At 35.1% G+C, this 22,887-nt stretch overlaps 1 protein-coding gene across 2 annotated transcripts in view; it reads left to right on the forward strand.

The window, feature by feature from the left end:
- Positions 1-22,887, forward strand: part of GRID2 (glutamate ionotropic receptor delta type subunit 2) — a gene marked incomplete at its 3' end in the record, with an annotated part of 1,219,813 nt that overhangs the window by 611,398 nt on the left and 585,528 nt on the right. For both annotated transcript variants that reach the window (XM_081131278.1, XM_081131277.1), the window contains exons 3-4: positions 10,253-10,537; positions 18,719-18,924. In XM_081131278.1, the coding sequence (XP_080987404.1) occupies positions 10,253-10,537; positions 18,719-18,924 (491 nt within the window). The remainder of the gene's footprint in view (positions 1-10,252; positions 10,538-18,718; positions 18,925-22,887) is intronic.

A 22,887-nucleotide genomic window follows, 5' to 3' on the forward strand; every position in this document is an offset into this window, starting at 1 on the left:
AATAACAAACACTAATTATGCACAAACTCTTCCAGATACAGAATACATATGACTGTATTCCAGCTTATTTGCTGAGGCTAGCTTTACCCTTGCAAGATGGCTTAACATGCAGACATCAACCGATGTATTCCATATTAGGAGGCAGAAAATAGAAAGCCATGTTTTCACCTCAATAGTTGCAGAAAAAGCTTTTGAAAAAAATCCAACATTCATTCCTGATAATTAAAAATAAGCTAACAAACAAAAACCTCTCAGCAAACTAGGGATAGAAGGGAGCATCCTCAATTTCATAGACAACCTGGTCAAAAAAAAAATCTTATAGGTTACATCATTGTAACCTAAAACATTGTCAAATCAATTGTCAAAGACTGACTGTTTCCCCTCTAAGATCAGATCAGGAATAAGAGAATTATAGCATGTGTATTTAACATTGGACTGGTACTAGCCAGTGCAATAAGGCATGAAAATAAAAGGTATACAAGTTGGAAAGGAAAGTACAACTGTCTTATTTGAAGAAGATATGAGTCTACGTAAAAAATACAATCTATCAAAAAAGGAAACTACACCTAAGTGAGTTTAATAAAATTTCATAGTCAAAAAGTCAATGTATTCATAAAGTCAGTATGTCGCAATCTAATGTATTTTTGCATTCTAGCAATAAAAATTAGAAATTAAAATAAAATGTACTATTAACAATAGAATATAAATGTAAAAAATACTTAGTAATAAATATTACAAAAGAAGAGCAAGTCGTATTTACTACAGAATGTTGCTTAGAAAATTTTTAAAAGACTGAATTAAATGAAGATGCATAATATGCTCATGAATCAAAGACTCAGTATTGTTAAGATGTCAAAAACAAAACTGTATAAGCACCTAGGCTGCTGAAAAAATAATGTAATTAAAGTACAAAATATCATAGTATTAGGAGGGCTTGTGGAATGACAAGAAGAAGTGATGACAAGGGATAGGAGATAGAGGTGAACAGGAAAATGTAGATTGGGGCCAGCTCATGAAGGGCTTTGTATGCCATGCTAAGAGTTTGAGCTTTTTCTTTCAGAAGTGGGAAGTCATCCCCAGTTTTATCTCCTTTTAACTTTTTATTTTGAAGTAGTTTTAGATTTATTGAACAACTGCAAAAATAGTGTAGATTGTCCTTATATTCCTCACCCCACTTCCTCTAATATTAACATCTTACATTACCATAGTAAAATTATCAAGAACAATCAATTAAAATTGGTACATTAGTCGTGTCTAGTGTTTTTCAGTGGCTAGAGCATTGGCTCTCAGGTTTGATATCCAGTCAAGGGCAGTTATGTGGGTTGCAGGTTCGATCCCAGCATATGCCAACCAATTGATGTCTTTCTCTGTCTCTCTCTTGCTCTGTCTCTGTCTCTCTGTCTCTTTCTCTCTTTCTCTTTCTATCCCTCCCTCCCTCCCTCCCTCCCAGTCTCTAAAAATCAGTGGAAAAAATATCCTCAGGTGAAGATTGACAACAACAACAAGAACAACAAAGCTGATACATTATCATTAAACTACAGAACTTACTCAAAATTTACCAGTTTCTTTAATAACAATTTTTTCTGTTCTGAGATCTTATCCAAGATCCCATATTGCATTTAGTTGTAATTTCTCCTTCATTCCTCCAGTGTGTAATAGTTTCTCACTATTTTCTTGATGGCTTTAAAACACAGAAATGACAAAATGGGATTTAAAAAATAGACATCTTTGCTTACAATGTACATGATTGGAGATCGGTTAATCTGGGGACTGTGGAATTACACCAGTTTAGGGATAGCTTTAGTAATTAGGTGAGTGGTGATATTGGTTGAACTAAGGCCTGAGAGTGAATGTTTCAAGAAGAAAATATTTTGATAAATATTTAGGAGGTAAAATTAACAGTATGAGTTAACCAAAGTACACTTGAAGGAGTATGAGGAATAAGGGGAAATAATTAAAGATGACTGTTGAGTTTTCCAGATGACTGTTGATATTCCAGATAAATCACAATAACTGAGAGAGCAATGTAAAATATTATTTTTGTCATTCTCGCTCTTCCTGTTACACAGGCATAAACACACAGTTTCTCATATCTTTTTACCAAGATTTTTTTTTATTTTATAAGATATAATTTGGTGGAGTATATTAAGTATGCTGTCACTCATCTTGAAAGAATCAGTTCTAAATCCAGAATGTGCCATATTACAAAAGAATAATAAATTTAGTAACTGGAATTTTTATCAAATGATGGAAAAAGTTTTAAAGATAGACAATACAATATGATTACTATTCGTGTCACAGGGGTGTTTAATCCTCACTTTTTGCTGGCTAGGATTATGCAGATAAAGATCAAAATTTGCCTGTACCAACCAAATATAACATCATTAATTCATCTAGTTTCTTAAATTCCTGTTGCTTTTTCTCCTATCAGCTAATGATCAGATATGGGGTACAAGATGGGGAAAATATTGTTTTAGGTAAGATTATTATTTTATGTCTGTAAGCTGTGGGGAAAAGGCCGTTCTAAACATGATATGAAGCAAAATATTTCTGAAAGTAGAAGATTAACAAATTTGATTGTATAATAATTTTCAAACTTCTAAATAACTACATAAATTATACATAAATTTAAAATACAAAAAGAATAAAGGCAGATATTTAACAAACAAATAGCAGATAAAAGGTTGATATTGAAACTCTCCTTCAAATTAACAACAAAAAGATAAACCTACTCAAAGATCATATTTCTTGACACTCCTCCATCTTCATCTTGCACCACCCTCCAGCATGGTCCCTGCACTTCATCTCCTTGGCTCTTCTTTCTTCCTCTCAGGTGTTCCATGATCTTTCTGCCACAGGATCTTTGCTCATCCTGTATCTTCTGTATAGAAATATTTTCTTTACCCTTTTCATCAAGATAACATCTCTTCACTTAATTAGGTTCTTCTTATCTTTCAGATTGCAACCCCAGATTCATTTCTGCATCAAAGCCTTCCCCAAGCCGCAGTCTAGGAAATATACTTTGGAGCTATCATATAATAATGGCTTTTTTTTTGGCCTAGGGCCTACTCAGCATATCATTCATTATATATTCACATGACTCTCTTCTGGCTCTCCCATTATACACTTGCATATTATTTTTATTTCTTTAACTATATCTTTATTGATTTCAGAGAGAGGAAGGGAGAGGGAAAGAGAGAGATAGAAACATCAATGATGAGTCACTGATCCCCTGCCTCCTGCACGCCCCCCACTGGGCATTGAGCCCGAAACCCAGGTATGTCCCCTGACCAGGAATCGAAACACAATCTCCTGGATCATAGGTCAACAACGCTCAACCGCTGAGCCACACCGGTCAGGCTGCATATTTTTTTAATCCTCACCTGAGGATGTTTATTGATTTTTAGAGAGAGAGAGAAACAATGGTGTGAGAGAAAAAATCTATCCATGGCCTCCTGTAAGCACCCTGAGAAGGGACTGAACCACAACCTAGGTATGTGCCCTGACCGGGAATCAACCCATGACTTTTTTGGTGTATGAGACGATGCTCCAGCCAACTGAGCCACCCAGCCAGGGCAACACTTGTCTGTTTTTGACCACCTTGAGTATCTGGCATTTGTCTGATATAGTATATACATTTTGCATATGTAACATATAGATGTATATGCACATAAATGTGTTCATTGTAGAATTGTTGCTAACATTAAAAGGGGAGGAGATTAATCTGAATTTTTAAAAATAAAAAGTTATGATAATATATAATTTAAAGGTTCGAAAGTAAATATCACAAAATCTGTATTCTAGCCTTGTCTTCACTACTTATTGGAAATGTGAAAAAGAGCCTCAATTTAATGTTCTGTAAATGAGGACAGGAATTTATCTAACATAGTCATGCTGATAAAATGCATAAAAAACATTTTGTAAATTATAAACAACCATATAAAAACATACTAACATTAAGTCATTATTTTATCATTTTTATCATATTATTGTTGGTAGAGCCACTTTTGGGCTCGATTGAAAGTACTCTCAGTACTTTGCAAGTTCTTCTCAGTAGCTGTTTTCACCTGTGTTAAAATTTTCTGTACATACTTTTTATATTTGGAGCTGAAACTATCCAAATTAAAGCTTTAAACACAAGCCCAAAAGAAAAGAGAAAGAATGATATCAAAATCATTATTATTCTTTTTTCTTTTACATCCAGGAAGCTGAAATTTACTGAATGTTGTAGGAAGAGAGAGTAAGTGACTTCCAGTTTTATATGGGCCTCTTATGTTGAAAAACAATGATTTTTCAGTTCTCTATGGCCCAGGCATTGAAATCTGTGCCAGATTTGAATCCCAACTCTGCCATGTACTAATGGTATGAATTTGGGCAATACATTTAACTTCACTGAGCCAGCTTCTTTATTTGAAAATGAGAATAATAATAGCTGTTCTGCACAGGAGTTGTTATGGAATGTAAATGGGAAAATAAAGTGACTTATAATGGGTGCTGGGTTAAATGTTTAGTTCACCTCAGGCTTAGATCATAAATTATAACAAGAGGTCCATGCTGGCTTTTTTAGATGACTGAAAAATAGTTGACTGAAAAGTATTTAGTTAGTTCATTTGATGGCTGGTAATCAACCATTTTAGCCACTCATAATCTTTGTAAGAAGAAATTAAGTCTTAATGCTTTTAAATTATAATCAAGTGAATATTTTTCAGTATTCTCACTTTCTAAGTAGATAATTGCAATTAAATTGGACCTTGGACACTATCTATGTAGAGAGACCATCTTTATTTAGAAGAATTTGTTCCAAGTGATTATATTTTTGGCAAACTACATTGATGATATGTCAAATTAATCCTACCTTTTATATCCTACCTCTCAGTTGGTTGCTGAAAATCATATCTGCAATGCTAGATGTGTGATAGGCTGAAAATTTTTTGTGTTACTATATTCTTACAAGTATAAAAGCAAATGTTAGGTGCTTTTTGGTGGATGAAAAAGGAAAAAAACAGTTATAAATACTATACTTGTGATTCATTAATGGATTAAATAGAAAAAAAAAGAAGTTAAATTTAATTCAGCTGTTTAGTAAGAGTACAAATCTTCCCCATCTGCCATGGAACCTTATCTTATGTTCTCATTTATAAAAGTTCACTGATTGTAAAATTAATATTGATTAATGATTTTTTTAAGAAAAATAATCCATCATTAAACGCATTGAACAATTTTAAAATATGTCCTAATATGATAAAATACAGAAACCATATATGTTTTAGAATTGTCAAAATATGATATGTTGCATCTGATTCTGAGAAACTTGAAAGAATGAAGTTTTCTTAGTTTATTATTGGGGGGGGAAGAAGACAATCACCTTTAAGGGTATAATGATTTGTATTAACTCTATGTATCTTCTTTACCTAGACCTCACCCTTACTTGCAAACTAAGAGAATTAGAAAATAGGGAGGTTCTACTGCCCAATCATGGTCATAGTGTCAATAATATTATTGAAAAAAAGAAATAAAGAAAAATCCACAGGTATTAGATGTTCTGCAAGAATCACACCAAAGAGCTCTTGCAGCTACACTCTTACACCACACTAATGTTTCCCAGAAAGGATTACACATTAGAACTACTCAGATAACACATCCTAATGCAAATATGTGACTATTAGCTGGAATGAATAAAGTAGAGCCTTTAAGGTCGACTTAGTCACCTGTATTTTTAAAAATCTCCACCTTGACTTCTGATGCAGGGAGATGTTGGAAATTCACTATGTTGAATAGATTGGGAGGTCTCTGAGGACAGAACCTGTCACATACGTTCTCTTATCTCCAAAGATGGCCCTGGCACATGGTTGAAAATTGATAATTGTGTGTTAAAGAATAAGTGTGTGAATGGAATGTGCTGAAGTCTTGATGTGACTTAAAATCTTTGGAAGAATTTATATCAGGAAAAAGTGGTCAATATAAATAATTCAGAAAAAAATAATCACAGGGAATAAGTATATTCAAGAAGGATGGTGCTATCTGAAAATATTTCACTGAGTTCTCATTGAGTAGTCCATAACAGGCAATCAACTTCAAGGCCCTTTATAAATTTTATTTTTAATCTCAATCTAAGAAAAAGAAGACTCAAACTAATTAGTTTCAGAAGTGAAAAAGATACTGTAATGAATATCTCTTAAATTAAATGCATACATTTATACGGAGAACTTTATTTCCATAGCAGCTGGGTGACCAAAAAGGGTGAAAGTTTTGATAATTGCAATGGAAGGAAGGAAGGAAGGAAGGAAGGAAGGAAGGAAGGAAGGAAGGGAGGGAGGGAGGGAGGGAGGGAGGGAGGGAGGGAGGGAGGGAGGGAGGGAGGGAGGGAGGGAGGGAGGGAGGGAGGGAGGGAGGGAGGGAGGAAGGAAGGAAGGAAAGGAAGGAAGGAAGGAAGGAAGGAAGGAAGGAAGGAAGGAAGGAAGGAAGGAAGGAAGGAAGGAAGGAAGGAAGGAAGGAAGGAAGGAAGGAAGGAAAGAAGGGTGTGCTTTCAGCAATTAGTGCAGACTCCAAACATCTTTGCTAGTGTTAAAATCTCAAACAGCTGGAGCGACAAAACCTGCAGCTGTTCAATATGCTCTATATATTTGGAGGTGTGTCTGTACGTGCATACATAATATAAGCAAATCACAGGGCTTGAATAACAGTGTGAAAGAAATATGCCATTGAGAAGTCCTTGGCTTGAATTCTTATAATTTAAGTGTGGGAGATACCCACAAAACACTGTGATCTTCCAAATTCAGTTTCACACGATATTTAATGAACTGAAGTATGCATTGTATGGAACTAAAACTAAATAATGTGGTGTTCTAACAGTTTTGTAGCAAAGGGTAGGCTGCTTCACTAAGCTTTGTTTCTGTTCTTGCTGTAGCTCTTTATTTTCTCAAATCTCTCTCTGCTGTCATGAGTGATAGAGTCTCTTTTTTATACTAAACTTTATATAGGACCCTAGGAAGGGTCAATGTCCAGAGCAAATCAATTTTGTACCTTCTCTGCCTCAACCAAAATTTTATATTGGTAAAATGAGGCAAAATGGGCATCAAATATAGACTTGGTAGGCTGACTTGCAGAACCATTCTTATATGTGTCCAACTGGGGTTGTGTTTTGGGTCGAGCCCCAGTCCATTTTAGGTGTGTGAGTTCTTCTTTTCTCTTTAATGGGACTACCTATTTTACCAAACCGGATAAGAGACAGTCTTCAATTGAGCTTTCCCTGTGGAGAGATCCATCTATCTTTCCTTTGCCATGCAAAATGTTAAGGCCACTAATACCCTTTCCTTGCTATGATAAACTGGATATTGGACAATGAATTAGAGACCAGAGTCTTTTATTTTTTTTTTTTTTAAGGGAAGGGTGTGCTTTTTGACAACTGTAATCATTAGCAGGTAGAGCGATATAAGAGGGATGCATGTCTGTGACCAACCTCCCCCCCCCCAATCTTTTCCTCAGAAAACTAACAATGATTTTGGAACTGTTTTTTATTGAGTCTCACAATCATTCTCAAAACAGTGTTCCAGAATGCCATTTTACCAAACAGTCATGGCTGGCATAGCAGTTAAAATTGATTTTGCATCCCTAGACTACATAATGTCTAAATTCCCTTTCAGATCTAACATTACATGGTTCTCTGATTGCAATTATTGATGGATCTTATTTTGACTTTATAGGAAAATTTTAGTTATTTTTTGCTAATGTATGTACCAGCATGAATAATACCAAATAGTAGGTAAATTGAAAAATGACACATTTCCTTATATAGTAATAACTTTTTCTAGTATTTGTGTTGTTTGTGTTCTTACTAACAGAGGTTAATAGGAAGTAGCATAGTTGATGGGAGGGAATTATAGATTATATACTACAGCAAATTTATCTGCTAAATAATGATTGATATATGACTCCTTGGAGTTTATCTTTCTAAATCTGAAGATTAAAATAGATAATTTTCATGTATTTTTATATGTGACAATATAATATTAAAACGATTTTTTATCTCAAACTTTTATATGTATAAAAGTGGTAGATTTATATAAAAAGTTATATTTATTTAATAATTTATTTATTTATTTACATTACTTTTTGTTCTGTTTCATTTTTTTTTTAATTTTATTTTTGTTTAAACTATTACAGGTGCCCCTTTTTCTCCCCAATGACCCGTTCCACCCCGTCCCTTCCCCCTCCCCAGTCCCTCTCCCCACCATTGTCCGTGTCCTTGGGTTGTGCATATAGGCATATAAATTCTTTGGTTACTCTCTCCCCCTCCACCCACCCGCCCTCCTCCATCCCTCTGACATTTGTCAGTCTCATCTATGGCTTCCATGTCATTGAATCTATTCTGTATGGATGGACCTGGAGAAAATTATGCTAAGTGAAATAAGCCAGGCAGAGAAAGACAAACATCACATGATCTTGCTTATTTATTTTTTTAATTTTTTAGCAGATATTTTTTTCAGAGAGAGGAAGGGAGAAAGAGAAAGAGATATAGATCAGTTGCCTCTGGTAAGAATCCCAGCCGGGGACCTAACCCACAGCCTAGGTACGTGCCCTGACTGGGAATGGAACCCCTGGCCTTTTGGAACCCCCTACAGGACAACACTCTAACAAACTGAGCCTCACCGACCAGGGCTTACTCATATTTAATTAAATCTAAAAATAGAATTTTTATACTTTATCTACTGTGTATAAAACTATGTAAACCTTAATGCACTCTTATTTTTATTTTAAATGTTAAATGAGTCTTTTATTCAAAATATTTTTTAAATGAATTTCTAGATACTTACATAATCAGTAGTGGTATTATTTACTACAATAATAAAACAATGTAATGACCAGTGCTTTTGCATAAATTCATTTAAAGTATCACTAAATTCGTATTGCTTTCTGTAAGTGTTAATTTCGTGAACAGTATGTACTATGATTTTTACTGAAACTTCAACTTCAGTCTTTTATGATCTAGAATCATTCCTCCCTGATACTATCTTTTACATTTATTTGAAATCATAATACCTCTCTTATCCTTGAAAGTTATATTCCTAATAATTTTTAATTTATTCTGCATTTATTAGTTGTCCACCATTAATCATAAATAATTTATTTGATTATGCCATTAGTATAGTACTTCTAAACTTACACTTCATCAGCTTTCATTAACTGACCAATTAATTACATGTAGGTACTTATCTAAGTCTTCCTTTGAATTTTCAAGAATTGTGTAAAACAATCTATTTTAAAGTCTGAATACAGAGAATGTAATAACTAGAACGCCTGAAGTCTAGAATAAAGACTGAGCCAATTCTAATAACTAATCTTCTAAAATGGAATGTATTTTGCCTTGATGCCTTCTGAATTTATTTTTGGTTTTCTTTTTTAATGTCTTGCCTTTAATGATTGTCATTCTAAGATATCACTTCTTAACTCTTTTTTTCTATATATGCTCTGTCTTTACTTATAATTTATATTTGATCTAGGTTTAAATATGTTTGGAAGTAAGCATATATTCATACACAGAATAGTTAAAATTAAATTAAAACAGAGATCATGAATCACAGAGTAGAAATAAGAAATTCTTCAGCTGGAAACCAGAATGAGATAGTTGCTGGAATTTAGTATTTGACTTGATCATAAGTTTTCTGACTTGTTAAGGGGGAAGAACAAAAACCGTTTCAATTCTCCTGTTTAGTAAGAGAGACAAAGTGCTGTCAAAGTTTTAAATATCAAATGGCTGTTTTCTGTGGCCAGAAATGCGTTGTTCAAACCCTTCACCACTGCCTTTCATTCATTCACCAGTTTACATATTATCACCTTTTTTAAAACTTTGTTATATATTTAGTAAGGAATTATCCTTTCGGTGAATTATGCATTAATGATCGTGAAAGCATAGCTGTCAGTGACTGAGTGCCTGTATCTGAGAGGCAGATGACAGGCACTGAACCGCCTGCAGCCCTGGCAGTAGCCCTGCGAGGTTTAGGCCCTTTTGCCCTCCTTGCCGCTGGTGAAAAGGAGACCAAGACACGTGTAGGAATTTGCACGCGTCACATCGCTCAGGGGCCGGATTTTCTAACTGCCGTTTTAACTGTTTGTCTGAGGATCTCCTCAGGTAGGACGTGCCTTTAGAAGTGTTCCCATAGCCGTGTGATAACTCCATAGCTTAATTCGCCGCCCCCTGAGACGGAGACTCTGTGAGAAGCCGCTGACCTGGGTCTCCCTGTGCTCCCCGCAGCCTGCGAGCTGATGAACCAAGGCATCCTGGCCCTGGTCAGCTCCATCGGCTGCCCGTCGGCGGGCGCCCTGCAGGCCCTGGCAGACGCCATGCACATCCCGCACCTCTTCATCCAGCGCTCGGCCGCGGGCACCCCGAGGAGCGGCTGCCGGCTCGCCCGCGGCGCCAGGAGCGACGACTACACGCTGTCCGTCCGCCCGCCCGTCTACTTAAATGACGTCATCCTGAGGGTGGTGACGGAGTACGCCTGGCAGAAGTTCATCATCTTCTACGACAGCGAATACGGTAAGGGCGCGAGGCAGCCGCCTGCATTCACTTTTGAAAACAACTTCACGGAGCTTGCTCGCTGTTATTTGAGGCGTTCTTGTCCCGTCATATTTTCCTAATAAATCTAGCAGCAACAACAGAGATTTTAAGGTAAAGTTCAATCTTTTCTATTAAAACCCCCCCCTTTTTTTAATATATCTTTATTGACTTAAGAGAGAGGAAAGGAGAGGGAGAGAAACATCAATGATGAGAGAGTCATTGATTAAGCCCGCAGCCCGGGCCTGTGCCCTGACCGGGCATCGAACCCTGATCGCCTGGATCCCAGGTCGACGCTCAACCGCTGAGCCACGCCCGGCCGGGCTAGTAAAGGCCTTTGAAGTCCAATTTTAATATAAACGCCTGCACCAAATGCTCAGCCTATAAAAATTCCTAAAGGGAATCTGACTCCAATAGATCTTCATTTCTCAAATAATGGGAAGTCATAAAGACAAGACTGTTTTTTCCCTTTCAAAAACACTTATATCTTTATATAATAATAAAAGACCATTTTGGACAGGTCCTGAAACACTGTAAAATCACTTATTTCTATTTACTGGTTCCAGAAAATCTGACATATCCTGCTTACACCCTTGTGTAGACTTTAATAACTACTTAGTACTTAACTCTTTTGGGGTCACTGAGATCATATTAGTGTAAGTTAGTGTGGCATATTGTCTACAATATGAAATCTCACAAAAATACTGAATAGTATGAGACAATTTACTTAACTTTCCAAGGTATAACACAAAACATTTTCCCTAAATTTACCATAATTTGAGAAGATGCTTTGTCTCGGTATTTTTAACTTGTATTTAATTAAGAAAAGTAAGCAAAAATGCTATTATTTTTGTTTAATATCTTTCCTGAATTGATCTACTTGTTTTCTAACTGATCCCGGAGATGTTCAAATATAGTTTCTCTCTTATTTTTGTCATTGGGGGAATAAAGATGGATATAACCAAATGAGAGAAATAAACAGAGATTGGCAAGGAATATATCTTTTGAAACATGTTTCCTTAGAAATTTACCTTAAAAGGGAACCTCAGAACAATTTTTCCATTCAGTATGGATGGGTCTGATTTTTACAATTTTGTAAAAAAAAAAAAAAGAAAGAAAAGAAAAATCAAGAAGAGTTTATCCCCTGTAGTGCGACTTATTTTTCTTAGCAAATAAATAAACAAACATTTTTTAAAATAATGGTTTTCTTGTTATAACCTACCCAGCCTTGTGAACAATATTGGAAAACAGTTACACAAGAGTAGGCCAGACAGAGGCATCAAGAGAACTGAGCACAAAAAGGTTGGCAGAAATCTGGGAAGCAACAAATAAGAGCTCCTGCTGGCTCCCAGCGAGGAAAAGAGAGTGGTAGTTACATTTAGCCCTACATAGTCAAAGGTCGCCTGGGGTTTTGGCAGCCAGAGTCCCATTAAACTTGACGGGCAGGTTTCAGCCAAAAGTCCATGGCACTCTCCGGAAGCACACTTCTTTGTCTCCAGCACGGAAATCCTTATTTTTGTTGCTTAATTCACGTTATGTAGGGGTCACTGAACAAAGACCAAGAGACTGAAATGAATAAAATAAACAAAAAGAAAATCAAAAATAATTGGCTCATCAGTAAAAGTAAGGATTGGACACAAATTCAGAATTCACTGAGAGGATTATTTAGTGAACATAGTAAATTCTGCCAGTGGAACCAACATGCTGAGTATGAATTTGTCAATTTTCTTCCATTCAGATTATGTATGATTTTTATATTAAGTAGCATTCTTATGACCTTTGCTGAAACATAATTTGAAATAATGAATTTTTAAACCCTAACTCTTCCTTTATGGTGAGAAACACTTTTTCGTTAGTCTTATCAAAATAGTCCTGTAAAATAAGGAACAGAAAAGTGATTTTGGATAAAGGCATTTTCACATGAAAATGAGAATTTTACTCTTTAATAGAAATGTCCATGAGGAAAGGAAATTCTTTGTTATCTTGTTTCTAAGTCCTACATGGATTATATTAGGAAATTGTTATGAGAATACATTTTTATTATTGGTGAGGCAAATACTTTTGAAAATGTACACTAAATCTGTAGTCACATAGAATCATTTACATTCATTTGAAATTCCCCATTCTCTTTTCCTCTGTTTTCCTTTGAGCAAATTAGATGCTATAATCTCAGTGTATGGCTGGGTCCTCTGATAGAAGCAGGGTTTGTTTTAGGAGTTAATTTTTTAAAAAAGCATTTTTCTTTACTCTGATGATAAACTTGCTTCTGACCCATAATTTAATAATTTATTTAAAAATTACTTTACTGTGTCATTAAAATTATTTCCAGTAATAGTCTTGTTTAATGAAAGAAAATTTTTGTTTGATACTTACAATAAATCTTGCTAGTAAAGAACTGGGCGAGAGTCCAAAATAAACATCAATCTATCCAAATACCTTGTACCTTGAAGAGGGTTATGTTTATTTACATATCCATTCATCGGTGCCGTTATTTTAAGTTCAAACACTGAATTTACACTTGACTTTTATCTTGGTTATCAGGAGTTGCTTTCATTAATGAATGGATTAAGCATCATCTATGGATGGAATCAGGCAGCCTGACTGAGCCAAATATTATTGAAGATGTATTTTGCTTAGAGAAATATACTTTAAAAATGATTAAGCTTCTATATCCAGTTAATTAGAGAAACACTTTTTTTTCAAAAACAGTTAATTATGATTAAGGGCACAGTATAAAAGTCTGCTTTAAATTCCCTAACAAAGAATTTTCTAGTCTTTGATTCTAAGTAAATGCATGAAAGGGAAAAGAAATGTGGAAACTTTATTTGAATGGATTGATTCAAAACATTTTTTAAAGGGCTTGAAAAGAGTTTAGAAAGTGTTGAGCTTTCAAAAATGTGTCATTCAGGAAATGTTCATTGCTCACTTGCTTGGTGTGATGCAAAATGTGAGATAAAAAGTTTTACAGAATGTAGTCTTAGCCTTTAAGAAGCTTGCAATTTAAAAAAGAGGTAAAATATTTATATGATTTTATAATTCAACCTTTAAAATTGCTTTCAAAACATAAATTTTGAAGGTTCATTTTGAATTTGTTCATTTATATTTGTTTGATCAGCTTAAACTTACTTTATGTTCTCAGCCTTTCTGACATTTTCCTTACAGATCTTCTCTGTTTTACAACAAGATTTTTGGTCATATGTAAATCTCTAGTCTAATTTGTTAAGCTCAATATTTCTGAAAATCAGACACCTAAAAGCATAATAGGTGTTAATAAAATAAAATAGCTTAGCATGGAGATTTCTACTAGAATATAGTAAATGACTACTATATACATGTATAGATAATCAAGTTTCTTTGTTTCTGTGCATAGAGAAATACATACTTTTGCACTGATACACACAAAAACAAAGAAAGAAGCTCAACTTTACATAATACCAAATGAGTTATTTATGGGCTCCCCTGTATTCTAAAAACACTGATTTAGTAATATCAAATTAAGAGTCAGTACATAGCCAAGTGATTTGAAGTACCCTTAAGTACTCAGTGTGTCACCCTTTTCTTACAATTAAATTGCTATAAGGTCTGCCTCTTTGAAATGAATATTGAATGGCTATCTTCATGAATGTGTCCCTAGAAATTGAAAAATATATTCCATGCATTCTTGATGTAGGTTTAATCAAGGCCCACAAAATGGACATGTTCCTCTCAATTGATTGCAAATGTTTGCAATTACCCTGAAGGTATTTTCAGCTATCTAATGACTATATTATTAACTGTCTCTCTAGACTGTCTTAAAGCTGTTTATTACTCCTTTGGCCACATTCCAACTTTCACTACTCTCATTTACTTCAATGTGCATCAATAATCATATAATTTATCCAAGCATCTTACTGAACTATTTCCTTTGCATTAGTACGTATTATGTCAAGCTGGTAAAAATAATATGTTCTACTGCTTTGGATTTGTTCATCAGTAAAATGTCCTTAAAAAATATTGATCAATATTACTGTAAAGATAATGCAAATATTGAAACACTATGATCTAATATTAAGAACACAAGTTCTTATCAATAGAAAATCTCAGCAATGGACCACTATTGCTGGACTGTATCACCTCAAAATCTAATATTATATTTTATTATTGCTATTTTCTAAATACACTACAAATGGTAAGGAAATACTCAATAAAGACAAATTTCTTTTCAAGTAAGGGTTCTTCTAAACAAATTTTTAAAAATCAATTGTTGAAAGCCTTATTTTTTCAAGAAACAAGGCATATATAGAATATGCTTTCCTATTCATATGATGGGGAAGTTTGTTCAGCTCAATGATGTATTTTATGTACCCAGCATTATGGCATATTCCTTTTTATCTAAAAGAAAAGTCACAAGATTCTCAATATTAATTTTAAAACACAGCCTTCTGCCATAATTTCAGAAACACCAAGATTGGCTGAATGTAGTACTCAACTCTCCGGCTCCAAATGAGGTCTTCAATGCATTTAGTGATCAAAATGATTAAATGTGCCTAATCTACTCAAATGAGGGCGAGAGATGAGTAGAGGGGGAAAATCTGACTTACAAATAATTAATGATGAATCTTTTCCTATCAAATTCAATATTTTAAAGATGATATTTGAATACAGTGATGAGACTGAGAATTACTGTCTGATACACCCCAGAGAATGCCATTAAATTTAGTTAAATTGCCACTGCAGTTTAGAGAATGGGTAGAATTGTAAGATCGCACTATCTGTGGTAGGGTCTGTGTTATCCTGAGGGGTGTAGGCAACAAGCTCCTTGAGAGCAGGGATTGTATTTTAGTCAACATTGTCTTCCAAGTACCTCTCACAGCGCTTGGGACAGAGTGAGCAGAGACTGGATACCAAAAGGCATCTATTTGGATGCTGACTGTTGGTTTCCAAGGAACAAGACAATGGCATATTTCTGGTTCTAAAGTGAGTTTTGAAATGTGTTTATGCATTATATTCTAATATGGCCTGGAACTTTTCTATATAAAGATTAAATTTAATCTTATATTAGTGATTATACTAAGTCATTCTTTTATACAGTTTAGTAAAGTAAATCATTGAGCTTCAATCGGCAACTACCATGTGATAGACACAGATGTGCACACACACACACATACCTACACACACATGCCCTCGCTAATCTAATCTTAGAAGATATCTAAAAATTAAATATTTCTTTACTTAAAGATCAGAAATATTTTTATGGTGATTGCCAGGGAAAAAGGGGGTGGGGAGGTAGAGGAGGGTCTAGGGGGGATAAATGGTGATGTATGGAGACTTCCCTTGAGGTGGTGAACACACAACACAGTGTACAGATGATGTGTTGTAGAATCGTGCACCTGAAACCTATATAAGTTTGTTAACCAGTGTCACCCCAATAAATTCAATAAAGAGGAAATAAAAAGAAATATATATATATATATTTTTAAAATTTTACAATCACATTTATCTAAGCAATGATACCCAGCATTCTGGACTAAGGAAGCAGAGGGATACTAACAATCTTTTATCACATCAATTTTCTGGCCAAATAACTATGTATATAAAACTTACCTTTTGTTCAAAAATAAAAGCTAAAAACTGTCAATGTCTTAAATCAAGAGGATATCGATTACAAGCTCAATTTGAATCATACTATCGTAACAAGTCACTCTCAGACTTAAACTGTTTTTCATTCTGCACACATAGCCTGTCATCCACTTAGATCTTCTGTTCAAAACTTTCAATAGATAAAAACCATTTTTAGAATAAAAGCGGACCGTCTCTGTGTCTCCCCAGGGCCCACATAACCTGAGCCACACTCTGCGCGGAGCTTGCCTCCCTCTGGCCTCCTTAGTAACTGGGCTGCACCCACACTACAATCCTCTAACTTCAAACAGCCCTTTGCTGCCTCGAGGCATTTTCTCCTGGCTGTTGTCTTCACTTCCTATCTCTCTGTCTAGGTAATGTCTTCTCCGCCTTTAGATCAGGTTAGGTACCAGTTTTCCAGAGAAATCTTCCCTGAGTATCCTACCCAAAAGAGATCCTTCTTTCCACTCTGGCATCATCTCCCAGAGCACCTTCCTGTTTCCTTCGGGCACTGATGTGATCTGTGCATAGTAGTTTGTTTACTTCTTTATTGTCTGTCTCAGCGTAGAGACGGGTACATTCACTGTTGTTTTCCTTGCATACAACATCGTGTCCCATATTCAATACAATTTTTTGGAACAATTTTTTTCCCTCAAAGTTAAGATATGAAATTGCACTGGTGTATTATTTATGTGAACAGAGACTTTCCTAGAACATAAATGATCTGGAGCTTTATGCTCTGGTCACAGTGTTCTCTGAGCCTCTTTATTTATTTCAGTGTATTTTTTATTTTGTCGTATATTTAGATTCACATTTAAGTGATTCAAACTAAAGGAAAAACAACAACATAAAATTCAAAGTCAAAGATTTGCTAGACATGCATTTTAAAGGCATATTGTTTCTGGGGTGGGGCCCATACTTTTATAATTTTAATAAGATTTCTAAGTGGTTCTGACTCACACCAAAGTTTGGGAATGCCTGCTTGGGTGTGTGCATAGTCCTGTTACATCTGCTAAATTACATCAGATCCAACCCTTTGTTTAATCCACTGCTGAGTATCTTACACCCTTAGGTACTTTCTGACTTGGATATTAATGAGTACATAATACCTTTATTATTCCAGCTCTTTTATCTCTTGTTCTGCTTCAGATGAGACTTTGTTCTTTTAAGCTGTTATGATTCTGACATCTTGGGTTTATAATATAATTAGGAATAAGTGCTATAAGGTAGAATTTATACAGTTATGTATTCTGAAGTGTTTGAGAGTCATCAGATAACTGAATATATATTTGCAGTAATTATTTTAAAATAAAACTAATGAGAAAGCAAAATTCTAAAATTAACTTGTAACTTACAGGTATAAACTTGTTGTGAGCAAATGTCAATTTCAAAATTCATGGCTATTTTCTTGTTCTAAGGGTTTATATATTGTTTTTAATTGTTAATGTATTGAAAAACACATAAACTAATTATTGCCCTTGAGAGGCAAATCACACACAGTTAGAGATTCTGAGATAGATCCATTCACAATAAGCAACCCACAGTCCCATTTCTTTTGTATCCTTCGCTAATGCTTTTCCCTTTAAACATTGTATGCCATGGGCATGTGCAGAAAACATGTAGTTTATTATATAGTAAAAACAAATCTGCTATATTAAGATTACATTCTAACAGATACATTTACCAATTATATTTATCAATGTTCAAATCCCTTCTATAAAGAGCCAATATGTTACTAGGAAGAACTCTTTGTAACATTTCAGACATTTAGTGTAATTTGAATATACATCTAGGTATTAATCTGTAAACACTTTATTTAGGCTGGATTTTACTTTCCTTATTTAAATGTGAAATGGACACAACTTTTTTCTGATAATCTTTCAGAATTTGTATTTTTTTGGAATGGTTGTGTAAATATTTTGTTAACATTTGTTTTACATGCGAAGGACACTCCCTATACTCCTGATAAGAAAACTATCTCCTATCAGATTTGCCAGATTTGAGCTAAGGAGGTTGTTCTCATAAAATAGACAAAAATGTAGCTATTTTATTTGTGGTCTAAGTGACCTGTGACCCTTTCAAGATAACCTCTCAAAACTTTCTTTCTATTTAGATTTTAAATGTCAAGTTTAGTGATATTGTTGCCTTCCTTTAATGTTAGTGATCTTGATTTAGATTCACTGCCATTACTGATATTCATGTTTTCCTGAGGTGATATCACTCCTTTAATGCTGAGGAAAATCAGGAGGGTGCTTTCCTTGTGTCATATTTGCTTTAGGGAACTGAGGATCCCAGCCTAACGTTTTCTACAGGTGAGATCATTCAGAATGCTCAGTGAAAGGAAAGAAATTTGCTTTAAACATAATAATCTCTCTACTTTTTTCATGTAAACACATTAAAATCATACTAAACCTTAAACATATTTGAGTGTTTCAGCAGCTACTCAGTTAGTAGTTTTAGACAGCCTACAATATTGAAGAGTAAACTATTCTGATATAAGTGAAATAGTGTTTATCTCCTTTCTGCCGTCTAATTCATCCTTTGATGGCATTTTGATGTTCCTAGATATCCGTGGGATACAGGAGTTTTTGGACAGAGTCTCTCAGCAGGGGATGGATGTTGCACTTCAAAAGGTAGAGAACAACATCAATAAGATGATCACCACTCTCTTTGATACCATGAGAATAGAGGAATTGAATCGCTATCGAGACACTCTGAGGCGAGCCATCCTTGTTATGAACCCTGCCACAGCCAAAGCCTTCATCACTGAGGTAAGGAAAACTTGTCAAGGGTGGGGGTAGGGTGTTAAAATGAAATGCATTGGAATAGAGCCCGTAAGAAAGTTGAAAACTAAGAGCAGCGAGAAGGGATTAAGTACACACCTGTCCTCACCCGTGATGGAGGTAGCACAGTGAATCCTGGCTCGCTGCATTTACCCTGCACTGCCCAGTTCATTGCTGAGAATGTTTGCGTTTGTATATATTTAGGCACATAGCCAGGACGTTTTTAAAGAAATCTTATAGGGGTTTAAAAGTGCTGTTGACCTCATTGAATCTAAGTTCAAGACTGAATTCAAAAGTGCAAATTTCTCTAACTAATCCTTTAATTGTTTTGTAAGTAAAAATTTTACCTCTGAGAAAAGATTTACTTGAATCTGGCTAGTGTCGTCCGGACATAATTACTTATACAAAAACATACAGCAAATTTACTTCTGCTCTGTGAGCTCTGTACCAAGACAAATAATTAAAGCTGTCTGAAACGGTAAAGTGGTGATCACTATACATTTATGATGCTGCACCCTCAAAGCTCTAATTGTATATGTTGTTTTAGCTAGAAGCTTCAAAACTGTGTCAAAATAAAATTAAGACTTTTAATGATTGGTGTAACATCTCTGTGTTCTAAAAGCCTTACTATTGCCTTACAAAGGATTACTGTTGAGTACTTTTTGCTTTACTTCAAGTTTTTAGTTTCATATAGTGCTAGAACTGGTCACAACATTACATACTTTCACATGGGTTTTATTATTAGTGTTTTTCATTTTGGTGACTTTATTTGAGTAATACTCTTTTCTCACTTCTCTATGATGCTTTCTTGAGCTCCCAAAGTACTGCTATAAAGCCTCCAAATTAAGAATGTGCTAGAAGTTCTATGACGCCCTATAATATAATTGGTGTCAAGGAGCTGAAGCAGAGTATAAATCACTAAGAAGAATAAAACTGTGGGAAAAATATCAATACAGCCATTTTTCTGTTTGTTTTCATAGAGAACTTTGTTATGCAATTTAAAGACAAATATAGAACTTTAAGCTTTTCTATCCAGTCTAGCAAATCGAACAACTAGACTTTTCCACAATAGAAAGAATATTTCCAACTTGATGAGAGTCGGTTCTTTCCTTTAAGAAAACAAAATCTGCTAGAAGATTGAAGGGAAATACACCATGGTATGTAATATAAATTGGAATCTTAACATTATAGTAAATCAGGTTGGAGCTTCTGCTGTCATTTTTGGCTGAAGAGATCAGAGAAGGCTTCATTAAGAAGGCACATTTGCACTGGACTTAGTGTCCTGAGTAGGAATTCACAAAAGATGTGTGGTATGTAACAGATAAATACAAGTCTATCTCAACCACTCTCTGGTCATGTTGTGTTGGTTAATTACTTAACATTTCTGAGCCTAGATTTTGTCATCAGTAAAATGGGAATAATATATTGATTTGAACATTTTAAATTTGTAATATAGATTAATGAGATATTCTCAGATATGCCTTAAAAAAGAGGGGGTGGAGTTTTTACTAAGACAGGGAGCCAAGTACATAGAGGTGAGGAAGAGCAGGTCTGGGGAGATGGTGAAGAGGTCTGTGTTGGACGTGTCCAGTGTGTTATTTAGTCCTGAGATTTTCCTCATGCTCAGGTAAACAGCTATGCAATAAACAGTTGGATACATGATTCAAATGCTGAAGAGAGCTCAGGTCCTAAGACAGATACATATGTATTTAAAGCACTACAGTGTATTCTTGTTTCTGCTCTCGTATGGTAAATGTGTCCTTTTTGCAGTCTTTTGGGTGTCTTTTTGCATCTTTTGTACCTTTTGTTGGTGATTTCACAGTGTAAAGTGGCCTCCAAGTGTAGTGCCCAAGTACCATCCGTCTTCGGGGACACAAGCAGGCTGCGATGCTGCTTACTGAGCAAGTACGTGTGTCAGAAAGATTCATTCAGGCCTCAGTTATAGTGCCATTGGTGGGAAGCTCAAAGTTAATGACTCAAGATGCTATTATTTGAATGCTTGAATCCCCCCAGAATTCATTTGTTGAAATCCTTTGCTCAATGTGATGGTATCAGGAGGTGGGTCCTTTGTAGGTGTTTAAATCATGAGGGTGGAGCCTTCATAAACAAGATTAGTGCTATTTTAAAGGCTGAAGAGATCCACAGAGCTCCCTAGCCTCACCCCTTCCACCATGTAAAAATGTAGAGAAGTGTGCAGCCAGAGGTGGTGCTGACACCTTGATTTTGGACTTCTAGCCGCCAGAACTGTGATAAATAATTTTTTGTTGTGTTAAACTATGCAATCTGTAGTATTTTATTATAACAACCAGAAAGGATTGAGACACAACTAACTCTTTCTCCCCGCCCCCCCCCCTTTCTATATATAAAAGTGTCTTTAAATAGAAACTTAAAACCAAAGGCTTGCAGGAACCAAACCCGGTACTTTCCCTCGGAGCTATGGTTCAGTATTTACCAATTCAGTATGCATGCAACTGGTAAAGTAAGTTGTCAGCAGGTAAAAGGAGGTAGGTGATTGTTGGGTCCTAAGAGAAGTATTTGTAGAAGTGACTTACCTTAGATTATACGATGGATAGAAGGTCAAGTGAGGCTAGAAAGAAACTGATGGATGGAGATAACAGGAAAGACAGAGGAATTAAATGTTATGAGGAGGCCAGAGACAGTCAGGTTCAGTAAGCACCTAAGAGACAAAGAAGAGGGGGACATTTGGGTCAAAAACGGGGAAGAGTGGGACTCCCCCACCTTTAATGCTTCCTATACTTTGTAAGTTGACATGGAAAGTTGTTGAAATATTCAATGGATATAGTAACTTAAAAGTCAAAAGTTTGAGTTTTAAAAAAGAAATCCTTCACTTAGCATTGTCATATAATTTCTAAGGGGCAAAATGGGCATATCAATTCTGTTTGTATCTTTTTTTTCTGTCCCTGGAGCAATTATGTGGCATTGAGTTAATTATGCTCTCTTTGAAGTTTTAGAAATTTAATACATTGCATGTCTACAGTGAGTGCTCCATCTCTCATTCAAGAGTTTCAAAGCTTTAAGAAAAATACTGCAGTTTTGTGCAGCTGAGTAAATCAACCTGCTGTGATATTGGTAGAAAATTGTTAACACAGTGTACCTATAAGTGTCCTTGAAATGAATATGGTGAAACAGAAGTGCTCACGTGGTTTGATTTAAATATGCATTGGGATGATATTTTGAAAAATAGTGGTTTTTTTTATATAGGAAAAATGTTGTATTGGATTCTATGTAAGTTATACCATTTCCAGAAAGGATACAAAAATCATATATAAATTGGTCACAGACTTTAATTTCAGGTTTGAAATAAGAAAATCAATTATTTAAAAACAGGAGGTTTTATTACTTACATGGTAATGAATATCATTTTCTATTTGCATTTTTTTTTTCAAGTTTTCAGAAAGGAACCCTGCTGTTACATGAAAGTCTTTTATTCTGCAATAAAGAAAAGGGTATTAGTTTTTATTCCTTAAACATACTGTATGAAATAATTTTCATTCCATTGTACTATATCCCATAGAGCTTCTATCTTGTCAAACAACAAAAAGGCAAAATTACTCACCTTGAATACGTAAGCAGCTTGGCCCTGGCCAGTTTGGCTCCGTGGTTAGAGCAACAGCCTAGGGACTGAAAGGTCCCAGGTTCAATTCTGACCAAAGGCCAATATGTCTCTTTCACATCAGTGTTTCTCTCTCTCTCTCTCCTCATTCCACTCTCTCTGAAAAGCAATGGAAAAAATATCCTCAGGTGAGAATTAAAAAATGCATAGATATGTAAGCAGCTCTACAGAAATAAGCCTTTAGGAAGCTTTAGGAGACAAGCGCTGGTATCTTGTCTCAATGGGTGAAGAGAAATCCCTTGTCATCGAAAGGGTACCCTGATTATTCAAATGACTGTGATTGATATTCAGTAGCTATTTAAATAACTTAATTCTTA

Source organism: Miniopterus schreibersii, assembly GCF_964146895.1.
Source record: "Miniopterus schreibersii genome assembly, chromosome: 1".
NCBI classification, from domain to species: Eukaryota; Metazoa; Chordata; class Mammalia; order Chiroptera; family Miniopteridae; genus Miniopterus; species Miniopterus schreibersii.